We start from the raw sequence: 17,998 nt of genomic DNA on the forward strand, positions 1-17,998 counted from the left end.
TTTCCAAAGAACAGAATCACACTGCAGTGAGCCACAGCAAGAATAAAAAAATTTAAAAAACTGTATCCGGTTTAGGGTTATGCACTCACTAAACCGAATCTTGTGCACATCCTCATCACTATTACACAGTAATCTAAGGTTGTATACACTTTTTTTATGTGGAGGATTTTGTGTCTATTTGATACTGTACTTGTAAAACGGCTTTGTCTTAATTGCCACTGGTGGGATAAATAAAGTTGTTTTGAATTGAATTCTTACCTATGCTTAGATGGGTGAGATGCTCAAACAGAGTCCAGCTGTGGTCGTCAATGCAGTGATTCTTCAGGACAAACAGCTGGCATATGTCCCGGGCTGTGATGTCAGTGGGAACCTCTACTGTTCGACTTGTATTGTCCTCATTATACACTTTGATTACCTGCAGCGAAACAAAACACATTGACTTGAACAACATATGTATCAGAAAAGTTCAGATCTTGCTTTATATGTACATTTAAAATACATACCACATATGTATATTAAATAAAAATGTACATTAAATATACATCAAACTTTACAAATAACCAACTAGGCAAGAAATAGTGGTCAGAAAATTTCAAACATGCGATTTTCAAAATGTTCTCCAAGCTTTATAGGATATTAGGCATGTCAAATCTCATTTTGTCAAAGTCCACGATAATTCTACCCCATAATCATTCAACCCACACACAAGAGCACAAAATTCTCCCAAAAGTTGATAAATGTATCCCTAACAAAGTAGCCTACTGCGTGCAGGTTAGAGTTTTTCCATCGTAAATCTTGTTCTGGAGACAGCTCTGCACTAGCTGGCACAGCCACAAAGTCTGAACATTTTAAACCTAACCCTAACCACACTGCTAACCCTAACTTAAACGTAAGACCAACAATTTTTTGTTTTCATACATTTTTATTTGGAATTTGCAGCCTGCCTATCTAAAATGGGAAAGCGACCAGTCCTGCCTCCAGGACAAGACACGACAAACATCAACGTGCCTACTGCGTAGCCTATTGTTCCAATTACCTTGTCCTTCTTTTTCCTTCTTCACAGCAGGTATATTACAGCTCTGCATTAAACAGCTCTCAGAGAATCTCAACAGTCATGCAATATTAACACAAAACAAGCTACTAACAAATCATCTGACATCACAACTTACCTTTCGGTTGGGAGACAAGACCTGTGTATTTGAGCTAACTCTGCAGCCTATATAGGGCTGAGTGCACAGCATTGTAAACCGGGCTTTTAGTGAGGAACATGGAAACATGCATCAGACAGGCAGACAGTGCAGAGCCGAACAGAACAGAGCCGAGTAGCGAGTCGGTATCAGCTGGGAAGCGGAAAGTAGAGCCCGCTCTCCCTCTCTTTCTCCTCTCTTTACTGCAGTGGGGCAGAAATGAGCTAATTAGAAAGAGCTGCCTCTGAGCACAGCGTTTTCCTGACTCCACAGATATATGTCACTGGGGCTATGGCCCAATCACCTGCTACCTTTCCCCCCCCCCCCCCACACAAGTAAAAGAGCCCAGGATCAGCCTGCTCTGCTCCACACAGCCCAGGAGGAGGAGGAAAAAAGAGTCAAAAAGGCTCACTCCCCCTCCCTATTCACACAGCCATGGCAATTTGAGTTCTTAGCATAAAGCCCTGCGTGAGCTCTAAAACCATTACAAAGGTGCTGGTTAAATGTAATGCTAGTTGGGTCAACTCCGTCTAAAGTTGACAGGGGTGGGCGGGGAGAAGGGAGGAAGAGAGTCACAGTAAAGACCAACTGGCTGCCTCTTTCTGTGTGCACGGGTCTCTGTGCCTTGGTTTAAGGCGGATCGTGGGGCAGGATGCACCAGCCCTCTTTTGTGGAGTGAAACGAGGCCACAGTGCTCCAGCCGAGCTGGGGTCAGCGCCCTTAAGGAGCCCGCAGCGAATCACAACCACCAACTATGACGTCACCCCCCAATGAAGTAAAAAAGAAAATCTCGTTTTTAAAATGTCAGTGCCGAGATTTACAAGACCCCAAAAAACACATAAGGATCCCCCTTTGCGGGTACCTAACAAAAGCCAAGGGACTGCATTACTGGGATGACTTTAATGTCCTTTTGGTGAGTTGTCTGTACAGTACAGACGGACAAGCTAACAATGACACACTAATCATCTCATACATTGCAGTAACACTGAAGTCACGGAGGTTGAAGTAGAAAGCCGAAGATGATAATCTCAAAGCCCAGAGCACTTACTGTATAAAACATTACATTGCATCCAATGCATTTCCAGGGGTAGAAATGACAAAAGCAACAACAACAACAAAAAACACACAAAAAAAGATGAAAACTGTGTGAAGGAGCCTCTAAATCAGGCTGTGGAAAAAAACATCTAGGCAGGAATCTAGTTGTGTCCCTCTGTGGAAGTCACTTCCTGAGAATTTGCCAAATCAAATCTCCAAAGGATCGTGTTTCATGGAGGAACAGGGCAGGGTTTGTCAGGGGGTGAAACAGCTTTTACTGCGTTACTCCTGCAGATGACGGGTTGACATTAGTTCCTCCACACAAATACACTGGACACGATGCTACACTACACAAGGTTTAGAATTTGTGTGTCAGGAAGATATTTTAATATATGTATAGGAAAACCCTAGTAAAAAAAAACAATATAGGATTTGCAATTTTTCCAATAGAATCCAATTTCCAATTCACAATCCGATAAGATTTTGTTCCACCTCTTTCAGAATCCTATTATACTGCTTTTTCCCCCGATTGGAAATCAAAAGTAATCATATTGGATCCTATAGGATTCTCGCAATCCTAAAATATTTTGTATCAGTCCTTAATGGACTACTTTAAGTAATCCTATAGGTTTTTGCCTTGTAGGGGTTTGTCACCCCAATCAGAATCCTATTACAACTTTTTTATTTTTTATTATAGTTTGTCGTCATTTGTTCCAGTGCAATACAACACGAATTACAACATTTTTGTTGATTGGAAACTGTTTTGCTTCACGAAAATGCTACACATGTATTATAAAAGTACTGTAGTGTTACGCCTCGATCACAGCGACATTGTGTTTTGGTACACCAGAAGTACTTTAAAAATGTCCAATGGAACACTGCATTTGCCCTACAGCATTGCGTGGCAGAGGCAGTTGCAGTGCGATCTGTGTGGCGAATTCGTTGGATTTATCGAACGTATGCATAAAACTGGTATACGTAGACGGCTTGACAGAAATGGTAGCAGAAGGTGAACGTTGAACTTTTGTTGCACAGATATCCACATTCTGCTGCATACCATTTAGCAAAAAGATGCTGTAGGTGTGATCGAGCCATTGTGCAATACTCCATGTAGCACTCGGTCTCTTTATATTCAGCAATAAAACAAATTTGTCCTGTATGTCCTTATTGGAGTGTTACGCAAAGCTAGATATAATCTGTGTGCATATCTCTTGACTAATATCTATCTTTACCCACTTCAGAGAGCTTTGGACAAATATTTGATGAGGTTCTTGAAAATGCATTCAACACTCTGCAATAAAATAATCTGCTGAGTCGATCCTCATTCGGTGTCCCACATTCCGTATCTGGAGATACAAGATTGCAGACAGCAAAAAAGTTCACAACTAACGAACAAAAAAAGCGTGCATAATTCATTCTAATTAGTCCTTCAACAGACTTGAGCCCACACTAGCATCTACATGCGCCGGCTCTCGCCTATATCGATTCGATCATTGTTCAGAGCATGCTGGGATGTTTCAACTAGGGTTGAAATGACTGGCCTCGGTATCCATGATAAATCACTTTGGTCCAAGGGGAGTCAAATGAACGGCGAAGCCAGATAAAATGCCACTGTGAACTGCTGCGTTCTGTATCAATGAGCACAAAGAGGTGCGTTCATCAGGTAGCCATGCTGCGCCATGTGCCCACCTGCACCTGCTTTAATTTCACAGCTCCATTTCCATCTGCCAAATTCCCTTTTAATTTTTTATAGTGTTATTACACTAATATAGTTACTGTGGATGCTTTACAAAAAGCTTTCCTAGAAAGACAGATAAAGTCTAAAACCTGCAGTTTTCTACCAATTTTTAAAAATATTCTCTTCATTATACCATGTTCAAAGACGACACTAAAATATGACAACAAATCCGAAGAGGGTGAATACATAAGGACTACTTAATGCCTCAGTTGAAGTGAAAAAGTAGTCCAGAGCACATGCAGGCGACCTGGCCTGTGCAACTAAATACCAAAAGTGCATTTCAGTCCAAAAGTAAATGTGAAGTGTGCTCGCGATTTAAGTTCAGATAGTCAGTCGTTCTGGAACTGCGGGAACTAACACAATGACATACACTGTGCAGGGACTGACATGGGAGAGTGCTGAGGGAAATAAGATAAGAGTTGGCCAACAGTGATAAGGTTGATGACAGGGCTAAGCAGCGCTACGAGCTTTGAACCAGTACTAACTGCAACCCAAATGTTTAGCCCCGGCCTTCCCCGTCGACGGCCACACGGTTGTACATACAAATTGTACAGACACTCTGGGAGAAAAGGAACATGGTCTCCAATTGAGACAAAAAAGGGAGGGAAAATCCAGACAGACAAAAGGGCTGGCCTAAATATAGATTTGTCTATGCTTTGCTAACAACGCTATAAAAGTCCTCGTTATCTCAAGGACAGGGTTGCGGACACCGGTTTGCTAATTTGCGTGTGCTAGTTTTACCTTGAACTCCACTCCCACAGCTGCAGCTCTATCTGTGAGTGCCACAGCAGTGGCCTCAGCCCTGGGCTCGGCTCAGTGTGTAACAACCATACATCCACAGTGCCCTTCACTACAGCAAAAGCACTGGATAAGCTCAGTTAGCCATGCTACACCTAGGACTGCTGCCCGTCTGGACACAGCAGTCCTAGGTGCTACACCTGGGCCGATGCAGTCGCTTGGCCCTACTGCTCTCATCTTGAGGCATTTCAGTTGACCATTGTGCAGCTGCATATTCTGCGTTTCTGCCACGTAATGTCAAGCCTTTCATTTCATGATTAATGCAAAAAAACGTATTTTAACAACACATTTTAAAAAGGGTACTCATAACACCAAACCAAAAATATGTTGGAGGACCATAAATAACCACAGGTCAAACATTTTACACATTTAACAGTGGAACTCCTCAGTGGTTCAACAGGCAACAGGCTCACATGGAACCTTGAAATGGCTCACTCTAGTGTAATTTTTGCCAAACAGGTTTTATAGACACATATTTCAACCGGTCAGATGTTAACTATTCCAAATGACTTCTACATGTATCCTTGGCGTGATATCATCATGGCATTGGGCTGTCCAAGTCAGAGTTCACAGGGTCTTCTGAAATACGTGGACAAAATTGTGTTTTAACGTCAACCATGGGGGGGGGGGGGGGGGGGGGGGGGAGTTTATTCCCTCTCACTTTTTAATAAGTGCGTCGACTGCAAAATTGTATCACATTTCTATTCAGCTGCTACTGTAGACACGCTACTGAGAAAGATCTAGGGAAGCGCATGGTGAAAAATATAGGCCCGCTTGTCACACACACACACGAGGAGGCTAGCTAACCTCCGAAGATGCATAGCTGCTCCAATGACTGCCATATACTGTACCTCAGCAGTAAAGGGGAAAACATACTGAAGACAAATCTATGAATTGAATGTAAAAAAAAAAAAAAAAAAAAAAAAAAAATGCAAATGTGATGACTGATGGGAAACTGATAGAAAAACAGAAGCACAATCCAAAAGGATGAAATAAAAACTACTGTATCTCTGGACTAGAGTTTTTTTTCCCCTCTGAACTCCAGGCCAAACAGGTTCAGAAAAGTGGATGAATAAACTGTTTCTCCACTTCTAGTTTCAGAGTGGTTTAGTCGAATCCCATTGTACGATTTAACACGGACACACTACTAGGACAGTTAAAGAAAGCAGAAGTCATGCACAGTGTGGCAAAGGGGAAATTACAAGCACGTTTCCTACCCGCTTCTGAAGACAAAGTGGAGTAATGGCAGGCAAGGTGACTCTTCTCGCATGGAAGTTCATGCTTCTTTCCTCAGTACACAACAACTAAAATAAATCATATCCATATATCGAAGTTGTAAATACTGGTATTATATAGATTTCAGAAAAATCAAAACATGCAATGTCATACTTAGTATATTACCTGAATATGCAGAAGACTCTTCTCTAAGTGATTCTACTGTATGCTATAGAATACACGTTGTATCGTATAACTCTCTACACTGAGGTCGTGCACAATGAATGTGAGACAGAGAAGTCATCGCTGTGCAAGAAACTCCTCCTTTGTCCTTGGAAATCAAAAAAAAAATTTTTTTTTTTTTAAAGAAAGCCACTTTATCAAGCCACAAACAAGTCTTGATAAAAAAAATAGGACTATAGTTTACAATGCAGAAGCTCAGAGAAAGCCAGAAAGCTAAAAACGACAAAAAAATAAATCAATCAAGATTAAACATCTGACACAAAAGTGAGTAGGTGTATTATTTATAGTAATATAGTTGCCCATTTCAAACAGCTCAGAGAAAATCTTTCCATTGGTACAAAAGCAACATGAAATAAAAAATGCCTGAAAAGGGAAAACTGTGACGTAGTCGATGGCCAGTAATTTAGGAGCAGAATTGACACCTCTCCACCCCCCCCCCCTTTACCAGAACGTGTTTGTCTATTCAACAATATCATTGTACTACAATCTCCTGCAATAAATCCAAATGTGAAGTGTATAAATGTTGTCCACTTAAGAATAAATGTAATTTGCAAATATGTCCACAAGAATATCTGGCAAATCACATTTGACATGAATTTCCAAATGTACATTTCTCCACATTTCGTATCGTAAAAAGCGTGTAAGTCAAGTACAGCAATAGGCAATGGACAATAGTGCATCGCTGATATCATATCTATACGACACTACAGCAAGGAAAATATGTGGTTGGCAAAGAGGAATGGGGATGCGAGGAGGAGTTTGGGAGACTGTATGAATTGGGGGCTTCAAAATAGCTCTGCGCCAAGTTGTTCCCACAGCGACAATTGCCACAATTCATCATCATCTACATCTGTTTTACTGTAAGGATGAACAAAGAAGTCTCTGAAACGAGCAGTCTCACACAGTATGCATTAAGAGTTAATGATGTAATAATGAAAGTCACTCAATGGTCTGATAAGGACGAGTTACACAGCAAATATGATGTATTCAATACATTTTTTGTCAATGGTAAAAGAGGATTGGGCCCTGACCAAACCTCTATTTTAATTCTGACAACGCTAAACAACTATATTAGCTCCCTTGGCTATTCTGCCAAATGTTCCTGCTGATAAGCTTCAACTCGGATAAAAAGTTCAAGGAAGAGATAAAAAAAAAAGGGAGAATTTGATAATGATGATAAGTGGTGTTTTTGTTGGAGTATTCAAGTGTTTCTTATGTTTTATTAAAAATGAAAGCAGAAACATGTCCTTGGACACACGAAACTAGAAACATCCGACAGTGCTAGAGCTCTTTTCATAAAACGCAGTTATACAATTAGCTCTAGGCCCTATAATGGGTCACAGTCGAAAAGGGACCAGAAATGCATTGCTAGATACACACCCACACCATGCACAGGTCAGTACCGCTCTGCTACATATTTCTGTCTTTCCAAGTGCAGGGCAAAGCTCAACATGAGCCAAAACTCTCCTATTAATGTCAAGCAGAGGAGGCAACTTTAGCTGAGGAAATACTACACTGACTTTGTTATGAGAGAAACAACGAGACCAGATGTTCTGTTTTTAGTAGTATTATTTCACAGAAGGGCCGATAAATGATTTAAATCAACAACATTCTATGGGCAGATAACGGCATACATTTGAATGATTTCAACAAGAAAACACATTATCCGGCTTTACGTACATAAATATGTCATTAAAAGTGCATGAAATGTACTAACACAGTATACAAGTCAGAATCAGACCATGTACTGTAGTTTAGACTAAATCTGGACACATTGTAGCAGTGGAAGGATTCCTCTCTCCTGATACTCTTTCATTCCTTGCAGGCAGCACAGCGGTGACTGTCATACAGCTTCCCTCATGAGTACGGAGGAGGAGTCCATCCCAAGCTCACAGTTTATCTGGAATCGCAGCACAACATGTTGTGAATCGCACAGACAAGCAGACGCTGCTAGTTATCGGAGTGCAAAAAATGAATTTGGATTAATGGAGCCAAATTGATAACGGAGTCTCCGCAACTCTCATAACAAAGCCTGCTCCAGACATTCTGTCCTTGACCAGGGCTCGATTCAAACAAGATCCTTTCACAGGCCCCGTCAGAGCCGAGCAGGGATCACACACACAGCAGGGCAGGAGGAACTGTTTCTGAGCCCACATGCCTGCAAATAAAACAAACTCTGGCAAATGCAGGTCTACAATTATGCATGAATGCCTTTGTTGAGCGGTATGGGAGTAGAAACACCGCTATCAATGTACTCCTTTCTTTCAACTGTACAGTCAGTCCACTCAAATGGATATTCTCAATCCATATCACCACAGAGTGTATTATCTGCTCGTAGACCTTTACACACCTACCCGTATACAGGTTAAAAATGGCAGATTTGGACACTGATAAACGGCAGTGGCTGTACAGTAACATGCTATACATGATGTCAGAGCTCAGGTTCTCCACTTTACAGCGCTGTATGGGATTCAACTGACAGCAGTTCTAGATGTGAGCACCAAGCACAACGAGAAGATGCGCCCCTCATCTCTCCCGCTAATTGGGCTACTTTTACAAAAATGTTTTGTTTGTGAGTGGGGAAAGCTGTAGATCAAATAGTAGGCACTATATTTTGAAAGCTGAGACGTTGAGGATTATAATAAATAGAGCTTTGATGTCATATAAGCAAACCACACACCCGTGAGTCCAAATATGCGCTTCACATTTCCATATTCATGTCATTTACAATAACAAACGTTTATGATCCCCGTGTTTGACAGTTACAACAAGGACGACATCACACAGTGGTTTGTTCTGAACAGAATGAGCCTGTTTGTTCCATTGTGAAGGAAATGCGCTCATGACTCCATTCTATGAGCACTTAAATTACTATCCGTTTCTCTGAAGCGCCTTAAAGTGGTCAAAAAATTAACTCATTTGTCATACATGAGTACAAGTAAAAGCTATTACATCAAATTCCTTAAACAAAATCAGACGGCACAATTTTTATTTATGTTTTTAAACATCCAGGGGCACACTCCAACACATTTAGAAACTCAGTATTTGTGTTTAGTGAGTCTGCCAGATCAGAGGCAGTAGGGGATGACAACACGTTATATTGATAGGTGCGTGAATTGGACCATATTGCTGTCCGGCCTGAGCATTCAAAATGTAGCAAGTACTTAATGGAAAATGTACAGAAGTAAAAAACATACATATGTTCTTTAGGATTGTAGTGGAGGAAGTACAATTTTTCGAAATTATATATATAATAAAATACAGATACCCCCCAAAAACTAGTTAAGTATTTTTTAATGAGTTACTTTACACCACTGGTTAATATTATTTTATTACATAAAAGTAATTCCCATTTCCATTCACATATCCTCCTTCACTGGTGCGTGACTTGACTGTGACGGCCTAACATCATAAGAGCATAAATCATCCACCCTAGACATGTATACACTAGGCTTTGTCGGTATCCAGATTGTCATACCGACCTTGTGCCATCCCAGGATATTCGGTAATACTGGCACTGAACACAAGGGGAGCTATTTTCAAAACTATTTGCAGGACAGACATCCCAGCTCATAAAGTCATGCAAGTAACTCATACATTCTCCTCGCAGTTTTCTGCACACACACAAAACCAATATTAGACAGCAAGGCTTTTGATCCAGGAGGGGACCCTCTGGTGTTACTGAGAGGGGCTTGATTGCAAGAAGCTAACCACTTACATATACATTTTAGTCATTTAGGAATGGGGCATTTAGCAGCGTCTGCTTATCTGTGCGATTCACAACATGTTGTGCTACTTATCCAGAGCGACTTACAGTTAGTACCATTCATCTTAAGATAGCTAGATGGGACAACCCTATATCTCAGTCCTCAATCAAGTAGACATCACCAAAAGCACAACTAGAGATCATTGAGGACATTTTAGACAGTTAACTGAACAGTTTTTTAATCAAAAATCAGATGCGCCGAATACAACAAGTGTAAACCTTACTGTGAAATGCTTACTTACAAGCCCTTAACCAACAGTGCAGTTCAAGAAGAGTTAAGAAAATATTTACTAAATAAACTCAAGTAACAAATTATTAAAAAGTAACACAATAACGAGGCTATATACAGGGGGTACCGGTATCGAGTCGGTGTACGAGGGTACAGGTTAGAGGTAATTTAGGGGTAGGGGGTGAAGTGACTAGGCATAGATAATAAAACAGTGAGTAGCAGCAGTGTACAAAACAAACTGAATAGTTATTAGAGATCTAGCTAAATTCCACACCGTCACTAGATCACCTGGCATGTGCTACAAAACAGTGAGTGACTCACAAGACTCCGGTCTCACCTCGTTGTTTGCTTGTAAACAAACATGAGACTGGGGATTACTGGTAAATGTCATAATATAAAAATAATGGGAAACTACGTGGCAGGCTGACACCCTGTTACGCAAGTGCAGCGTCAAAAAGGAACTTGTGGCTGCAAGGAGCCAAGGTAAGTTGCTAGCTAGCATTAAACTTATCTTATAAAAAAACAATCAATCTTCACATAATCACAAGTTAACCCTTTCATACGTGAGTTCCAAATATCTCTAACCGTCACCCCAGCTTGAGTTTTTTTAGGCACGTGATGTTAGAACTAGAGGTTGACCAATTAATCGGAATGGCCAATTAATTAGGGCCGATTTCAAGTTTTCATAACAATCGGAAATCGGTATTTTTGGGCGCCGATTTGCAGATTATTATCTTTAAAAATGTACACTTTATTTAACGAGGCAAGTCAGTTAAGAACACATTCTTATTTTCAATGACTGCCTTGGAACAGTGGGTTAACTGCCTTGTTCAGGGACAGAACGACAGATTTTCACCTTGTCAGCTCGGGGGATCCAATCTTGCGACATAAACTAGTCCAAAGCAACAACAACCTGCCTCTCTCTCATTGCACTCCACAAGGAGTTACGCGAATGCAGTAAGCCAAGGTAAGTTGCTAGCTAGCATTAAACTTATCTTATAAAAAACAATCAATATTGGGAATATTGAAGACTCATGTTAAAAGGAACCATCAGCTTTCTTATGTTCTCATGTTCTGAGCAAGGAACTGAAATGTAAGCTTTCTTACATGGCACATATTTTACATGGAACATATTGCACTTTTACTTTCTTCTCCAACACTTTGTTTTTGCATTATTTAAACCAAATTGAACATCTTTCATTATTTACTTGAGGCTAAATTGATTTTATTGATGTATTAAGTTAAAATAAGTGTTCATTCAGTATTGTTGTAATCGTCATTATTACAAAAAATAATAATAAATCGGCCGATTAATCAGCATCGGCTTTTATGGTCCTCCAATAATCGGTATCGGCATTGATCGGTCGACCTCTAGTTAGAACGTTCTCTCCATTCCATTCCAGAATGTGATTGTTACGCAACAGTACATTTAATCCACGCTGCCCTCAAACTAAGGCAACGCAGCCTGTTTTTATTTATAGGCCGTTTTCAACTTGTCAATTTCAAAATTATTTTCTAAGAACAGTTTGAATTGAGGTGTGTTCCGCCTCATTCATTCATATAAGAGTAGTCATTTTTACTTTTGCGGACCAATTAATTTTTTTGACATTTCTGACCTGAACAAAATTCCCCAAACACTTCCCAATTGTTTCTGCAGTTCAAGTCTGCAGACATTTGCTCATCTCCCATCACACACACACACTTTCCGTCTGTTGCCTGCACCGCAGTCATAGTTGTTTTCGTGACCAATAATAACTTTGAAATGTGTGCATTTCTATCAAAGTAAGTGCCTTATTACATTATAATACTTTCTGCATGTCGTGTCATCATTTCTACTGTAGCATAATATTTGTGTGTATATTTCTTATAACCACGGACACGCGAGGTAACTTTACTCATTTCATAACCTTTATGGCGTTATACTCAATGCTTCGGTAGCTAGCTACATTCCTCTATTAGCTCTGGAAAACAATGCTAATTGCATCAGATAAGTATTAGCATGTGTTGTATTTTGAAGCTACCCTGGCCTTATGACTCCCAACTGCCACAGCTGTCTCAGTGCTAGACGCATCACTACAGACACCCAGGTTCAAATCCAGACTGCGTTTCTATCAAAGTAAGTGCTTTATTACATTATAAATAGTTTCTGTATGTCGTGTTATAACGTTTCTGCTGTAGCTCACTGTGTGTATGGCATAATATGTGTATATTCCTTATAACCGCGGACACGCGAGGTAACGTTACTCATTACATAACCTTTATGGTGTTATATACACTGCTCAAAAAAATAAAAGGGAACACTTAAACAACACAATGTAACACCAAGTTAATCACACTTCTGTGAAATCAAACTCTCCACTTCGGAAGCAACACTGATTGACAATAAATTTCACATGCTGTTGTGCAAATGGAATAGACAACAGGTGGAAATTATAGGCAATTAGCAAGACACCCCCAATAAAGGAGTGGTTCTGCAGGTGCTGACCACAGACCACTTCTCAGCTCCTATGCTTCCTGGCTGATGTTTTGGTCACATTTGAATGCTGGTGGTGCTTTCACACTAGCATGAGACGGAGTCTACAACCCACACAAGTGGCTCAGGTAGTGCAGCTCATCCAGGATAACACATCAATGCGAGCTGTGGCAAGAAGGTTTGCTGTGTCTGTCAGCGTAGTGTCCAGAGCATGGAGGCGCTACCAGGAGACGGGCCAGTACATCAGGAGACGTGGAGGAGGCCGTAGGAGGGCAACAACCCAGCAGCAGGACCGCTACCTCCGCTTTTGTGCAAGGAGGAGCAGGAGGAGCACTGCCAGAGCCCTGCAAAATGACCTCCAGCAGGCCACAATTGTGCATGTGTCTGCTCAAACGGTCAGAAACAAATTCCATGAGGGTGGTATGAGGGCCCGACGTCCACAGGTGGGGGTTGTTCACACTGAGCACGTGACAGACGTGACAGTCTGGAGACGCCGTGGAGAACGTTCTGATGCCTGCAACATCCTCCAGCATGACCGGTTTGGCGGTGGGTCAGTCATGGTGTGGGGTGGCATTTCTTTGGGGGGCCGCACAGCCCTCCATGTGCTCGACAGAGGTCGCCTGACTGCCATTAGGTACCTTTGTGAGACCATATGCTGGTGCGGTTGGCCCTGGGTTCCTCCTAATGCAAGACAATGCTTGTCCTAATGTGGCTGGAGTGTGTCAGCAGTTCCTGCAAGAGGAAGGCATTGATGCTTTGGACCGTCCGTTCCCCAGACCTGAATCCAATTGAGCACATCTGGGACATCATGTCTCGCTCCACCCACCAACGTCACGTTGCACCACAGACTGTCCAGGAGTTGGCGGATGCTTTAGTTCAGGTCTGGGAGGAGATCCCTCATGAGACCATCTGCCACCTCATCAGGAACATGCCCAGGTGTTGTAGGGAGGTCATACAGGCACGTGGAGGCCACACACACTACTGAGCCTCATTTTGACTTGTTTTAAAGACATTACATCAAAGTTGGATCAGACTGTAGTGTGGTTTTCCACTTTAATTTTGAGTGTGACTCCAAATACAGACCTCCATGGGTTGATAAATTTGATTTCCATTGATAATTTGTGTGATTTTGTTGTCAGCACATTCAACTATGTAAAGAAAAAAGTATTTAATAATAATATTTCATTCATTCAGATCTAGGATGTGTTATTTTAGTGTTCCATTTATTTTTTTGAGCAGTGTACAATCGTGCCTATGTAGCTACATTATTCTATTAGCGCTGTAAAACAATGCTAATTGCGGTCAGAGAAGTATTGGCTTGTTGTATTTTGAAGCTACCCTGGAAAAATGAAAAAAAAAATGTTTTTATACCACTTGGTTGTTTTCGGAGTGCATTCCACAAAGCTGTTTATCATGTCCGCCCTATCCACTGCCCCCATTTTGAGGTTATAGTCAAGTACGCAGTCTGGTTTGATTTTTCTCTCTCCCGTCAGGTGGTCCACCTTTCCTGTGGTCGACATGGTTGCTGTATGGACAGTGGAGAGGACATGGATGTCTCGTTTGTCAGGAACTTAAAACGTAAAAATCCTACAATGTGATTTTCTGGATTTTTTTCTCATTTTGTCTGTCATAGTTGAAGTATACCTATGATGAAAATTACAGGCCTCTCATCTTTTTAAGTGGGAGAACTTGCACAATTGGTGGCTGACTAAATACTTTTTTACCCCACTGTATATATTTTTAAACCTGCATATTTAGTTAAAAGAAATTCATGTTAGCGGGCAATATTAACTAGGGAAATTGTGTCACTTCTCTTGCGTTCAATGCAAACAGAGTCAGAGTATATGCAACAGTTTGGGCCGCCTGGCTTGTTGCGAACTAATTTGCCATAATTTTACATAATTATGACATAACATTGAGGGTTGTGCAATGGAACAGCAATATTGAGACTTAAGGTCGCACCCATTCGATAAAATACGTAACGGTTCCGTATTTCACTGAAATAAAACGTTTTGTTTTCGAAATGATAGTTTCCGGATTTGACCATATTTATGACCAAACACTTATATTTCTGTGTTAATTACAATATAATTAAGTCTGATTTGATAGAACAGTCTGACAGAGGTGGTAGGCAGCAGCAGGCTCATAAGCATTCATTAAAACAGCACTTTACTGCGTATGCCAGCAGCTCTTAGCAATGCTTGAAGTGCAGTGCAGTTTATAACTTCAAGCTTATCAACTCCCGAGATTAGGCCGGCAATACTAAAGTGCCAATAAGAATATCCAATAGTCAAAGGAATATGAAATACAAAATGGTACAGAGAGAAATAGTCAATGCGTCATTATTCCCAAAATAACTACAACCTAAAACTTCTTAACTGGGAATATTGAAGAACTGGGAATGATGAACCACTGGCTTTCATATGTTCTCAAGTTCTGAGCAAGGAACTTAAAACGTTAGCTTTTTTTACATGGCACATATTGCACTTCTACTTTCTTCACCAACACTGCGTTTTTGCATTATTTAAACCAAATTAAACATGTTTAATTATTTATTTGAGACTAAATTGATGTATTTATTATGTTAATATATAAAAAGTGTTCAATAAGTATTGTTGTAATTGTCAATATTACAAATGCAAATAATTTAAATTAGCTTTTTTTTGGTCCTCCAATGAATCGGTATTGGCGTTGAAAAATAATAATCCGTCGACCTCCAGTAGATACAAATATAGAGTTGAAGTCGGAAGTTTCCATACACCTTCCCCAAATACATTTAAACTCAGTTTCACAATTCCTCACATTTAATCCTAGTAAAAAAATCCCAGAATAATATAATTATTTATTTCAGCTTTAACTACTTTCATCACATTCCCAGTGGGTCTGAAGTTTACATACACTCAATTAGTATTTGGTAGCGTCGTCTTTAAATTGTTTAACTTGGGTCAAACGTGCTGGGTAGCCTTCCAAATGAAGTTGGGTGAATTTTGGCTCATTCCTCCTGACAGAGCTGGTGTAACTGAATCAGGTTTGTAGGCCTCCTTGCTCGCACATACTTTTTCAGTTCTGCCCACAAATGTTCTATAGGCTTGAGGTCAGGGCTTTGTGATGGCCACTCCAATATCTTGACTTTGTTGTCCTTAACCTGTTGCGTCCCGCAATCCCGGATCCGGGATTCTATTTATAGCCTCAAGCTCATTAGCATAACGCAACGTTAACTATTCATGAAAATCGCAAATGAAATAAATATATTTGCTCTCAAGCTTAGACTTTTGTTAACAACACTGTCATCTCAGATTTTCAAAATATGCTTTTCAACCATAGCTAAACAAGCATGTGTAAGAGTATTGATTGCTAACATAGCTATAAGCCTAGAATTCAGCCAGCAACATTTTCACAAAAACAAGAAAATCATTCAAATAAAATCATTTACCTTTGAAGAACTTCAGATGTTTTCAATGAGGAGACTCTCAGTTAGATAGCAAATGTTCAGTTTTTCAAAAAAATAGTATTTGTGTAGGACAAATCGCTCCGTTTTGTTCACGTTTGGCTATGAAAAAAACCTGTATCCAGTTATAGCCTCAAGCTCATTAGCATAACGTAACGTTAACGATTTCTGAAAATCGCAAATAAAATGAAAATAATGTGCCTGCTCTCAAGCTTAGCCTTTTCTTAACAACACTGTCATCTCAGATTTTCAAAATATGCTTTTGAACCATAGCAATTCACTAATTTGTGTAAGAGTATGCTAAGCTAGCTTAGCATTTTGAGTAGCATTTAGCATGCAACATTTTCACAAAAACCAGATAACCAAATAAATAAAATCATTTACCTTTGAAGAGCTTCGGATGTTTTCAATGAGGAGACTCTCAGTTACATAGAAAATGTTCAGATTTTCCTGAAAGAATCTTTGTGTAGGAGAAATCGCTCCGTTTTGTACATCACATTCGGCTACCGAAACGAAATGAAAATTCAGTCACCAACAACATCAAACTTTTTCCAAATTAACTCCATAATATCGACCGAAACATGGCAAACGTTGTTTGGAATCAATCCTCAAGGTGTTTTTTCACATATCTCTTCATTGATATATCATTCGTGGAAGCCTGCTTTCTTCTCTGAATTCCATGGAAAAATACTTGCAGCTGACTTTTGCGCACCAATTTCGACGCAGGACACCGGGCGGACACCTGGTAAATGTGGTCTCTTATGGTCACTCTTCCAATGATATGCCTACAAATACGTCACAATGCTGCAGACACCTTGGGGAAACGACAGAAAGGGCAGGCTCATTCATCTCGCATTCACAGCCATATAAGGAGACAATGGAAAACGGAGCCTCAAAAATCCTGCTGATTTCCTGGATGCCGTTTCATCTTGGTTTTGCCTGTAGCTCACGTTCTAGGGCACGCACAGAGAATATCTTTGCAGTTCTGGAAACGTCAGAGTGTTTTCTTTCCAAAGCTATCAATTATATGCATAGTCGAGCATCTTTTTGTGACAAAATATTGCGCTTAAAATGGGCACGTCTTTTTATCCAAAAATGATATAGCGCCCCTAGAGTTTCAAGAGGTTTGGAAGTATGCTGGAAGTATGCTTGGGGTCATTGTCCATTTGGAAGACCCATTTGCGACCAAGCTTTAACTTCCTGACTGATGTTTTGAGATGTTGCTTCAATATATCCACAGAATTTTACTTCCTCATGATGCCATCTACTTTGTGAAGTGCACCAGTCCCTCCTGCAGAAAAGCACCCCCACAACATGATGCTGCCATGCCCGTGCTTCACGGTTGGGATGGTGTTCTTTGGCTTGCAAGCCTCCCCATTTTTCCTCCAAACATAACGATGGGCATTATGGCCAAACAGTTCTATTGATGTTTCATCAGATTGTACCTTTTGGAGAAATGTCCTCTAATCTTCGTCCCCATGTGCAGTTGCAAACCATAGTCTGGCATTTTTAATGGCAGTTTTGGAGCAGTGGCTTCTTCCTGGCTGAGCGGCCATTCAGGTTGTCGATATAGAACTCGTTTTACTGTGGATATTGATATTTTTGTAGCCGTTTCCGCCATCATCTTCACAAGGTCCTTTGCTGTTGTTCTGGGATTGATTTGCACTTTTCGCACCAAAGAAGATTCATCTCTAGGAGACAGAACACGTCTCCTTCCTGAGCGGTATGACGGCTGCGTGGTCCCATGGTGTTTATACTTGCGTACTATTGTTTGTACAGATGAACATGGTACCTTCGGGTGTTCAGAAATTGCTCCCAAGGAAGAACCAGACTTGTGGAGGTCTACAGTTTTTTCCCCGAGGTCTT

At 40.6% G+C, this 17,998-nt stretch overlaps 1 protein-coding gene across 4 annotated transcripts in view; it reads right to left on the reverse strand.

Moving 5' to 3' along the window:
• LOC135547185 (growth factor receptor-bound protein 14-like) overlaps positions 1-17,998 on the reverse strand; it is a 63,192-nt gene that overhangs the window by 20,783 nt on the left and 24,411 nt on the right. Inside the window, exons 1-3 of one of the 4 annotated variants that reach the window (XM_064975944.1) lie at positions 6,160-6,247; positions 5,976-6,062; positions 259-415 (exon numbers count right to left, since the gene is read on the reverse strand). In XM_064975944.1, coding sequence (XP_064832016.1) covers positions 259-415; positions 5,976-6,038 — 220 coding nt within the window. In that variant the 5' untranslated portion in view covers positions 6,039-6,062; positions 6,160-6,247. Of the gene's footprint in view, positions 1-258; positions 416-1,169; positions 1,521-2,235; positions 2,498-5,975; positions 6,063-6,159; positions 6,248-17,998 lie in introns of those variants that run through there. The other 3 variants (XM_064975945.1, XM_064975943.1, XM_064975942.1) reach the window with 3 other exon arrangements.

Source organism: Oncorhynchus masou, chromosome 10 (genome assembly GCF_036934945.1).
Source record: "Oncorhynchus masou masou isolate Uvic2021 chromosome 10, UVic_Omas_1.1, whole genome shotgun sequence".
Classification (NCBI taxonomy): domain Eukaryota; kingdom Metazoa; phylum Chordata; class Actinopteri; order Salmoniformes; family Salmonidae; genus Oncorhynchus; species Oncorhynchus masou.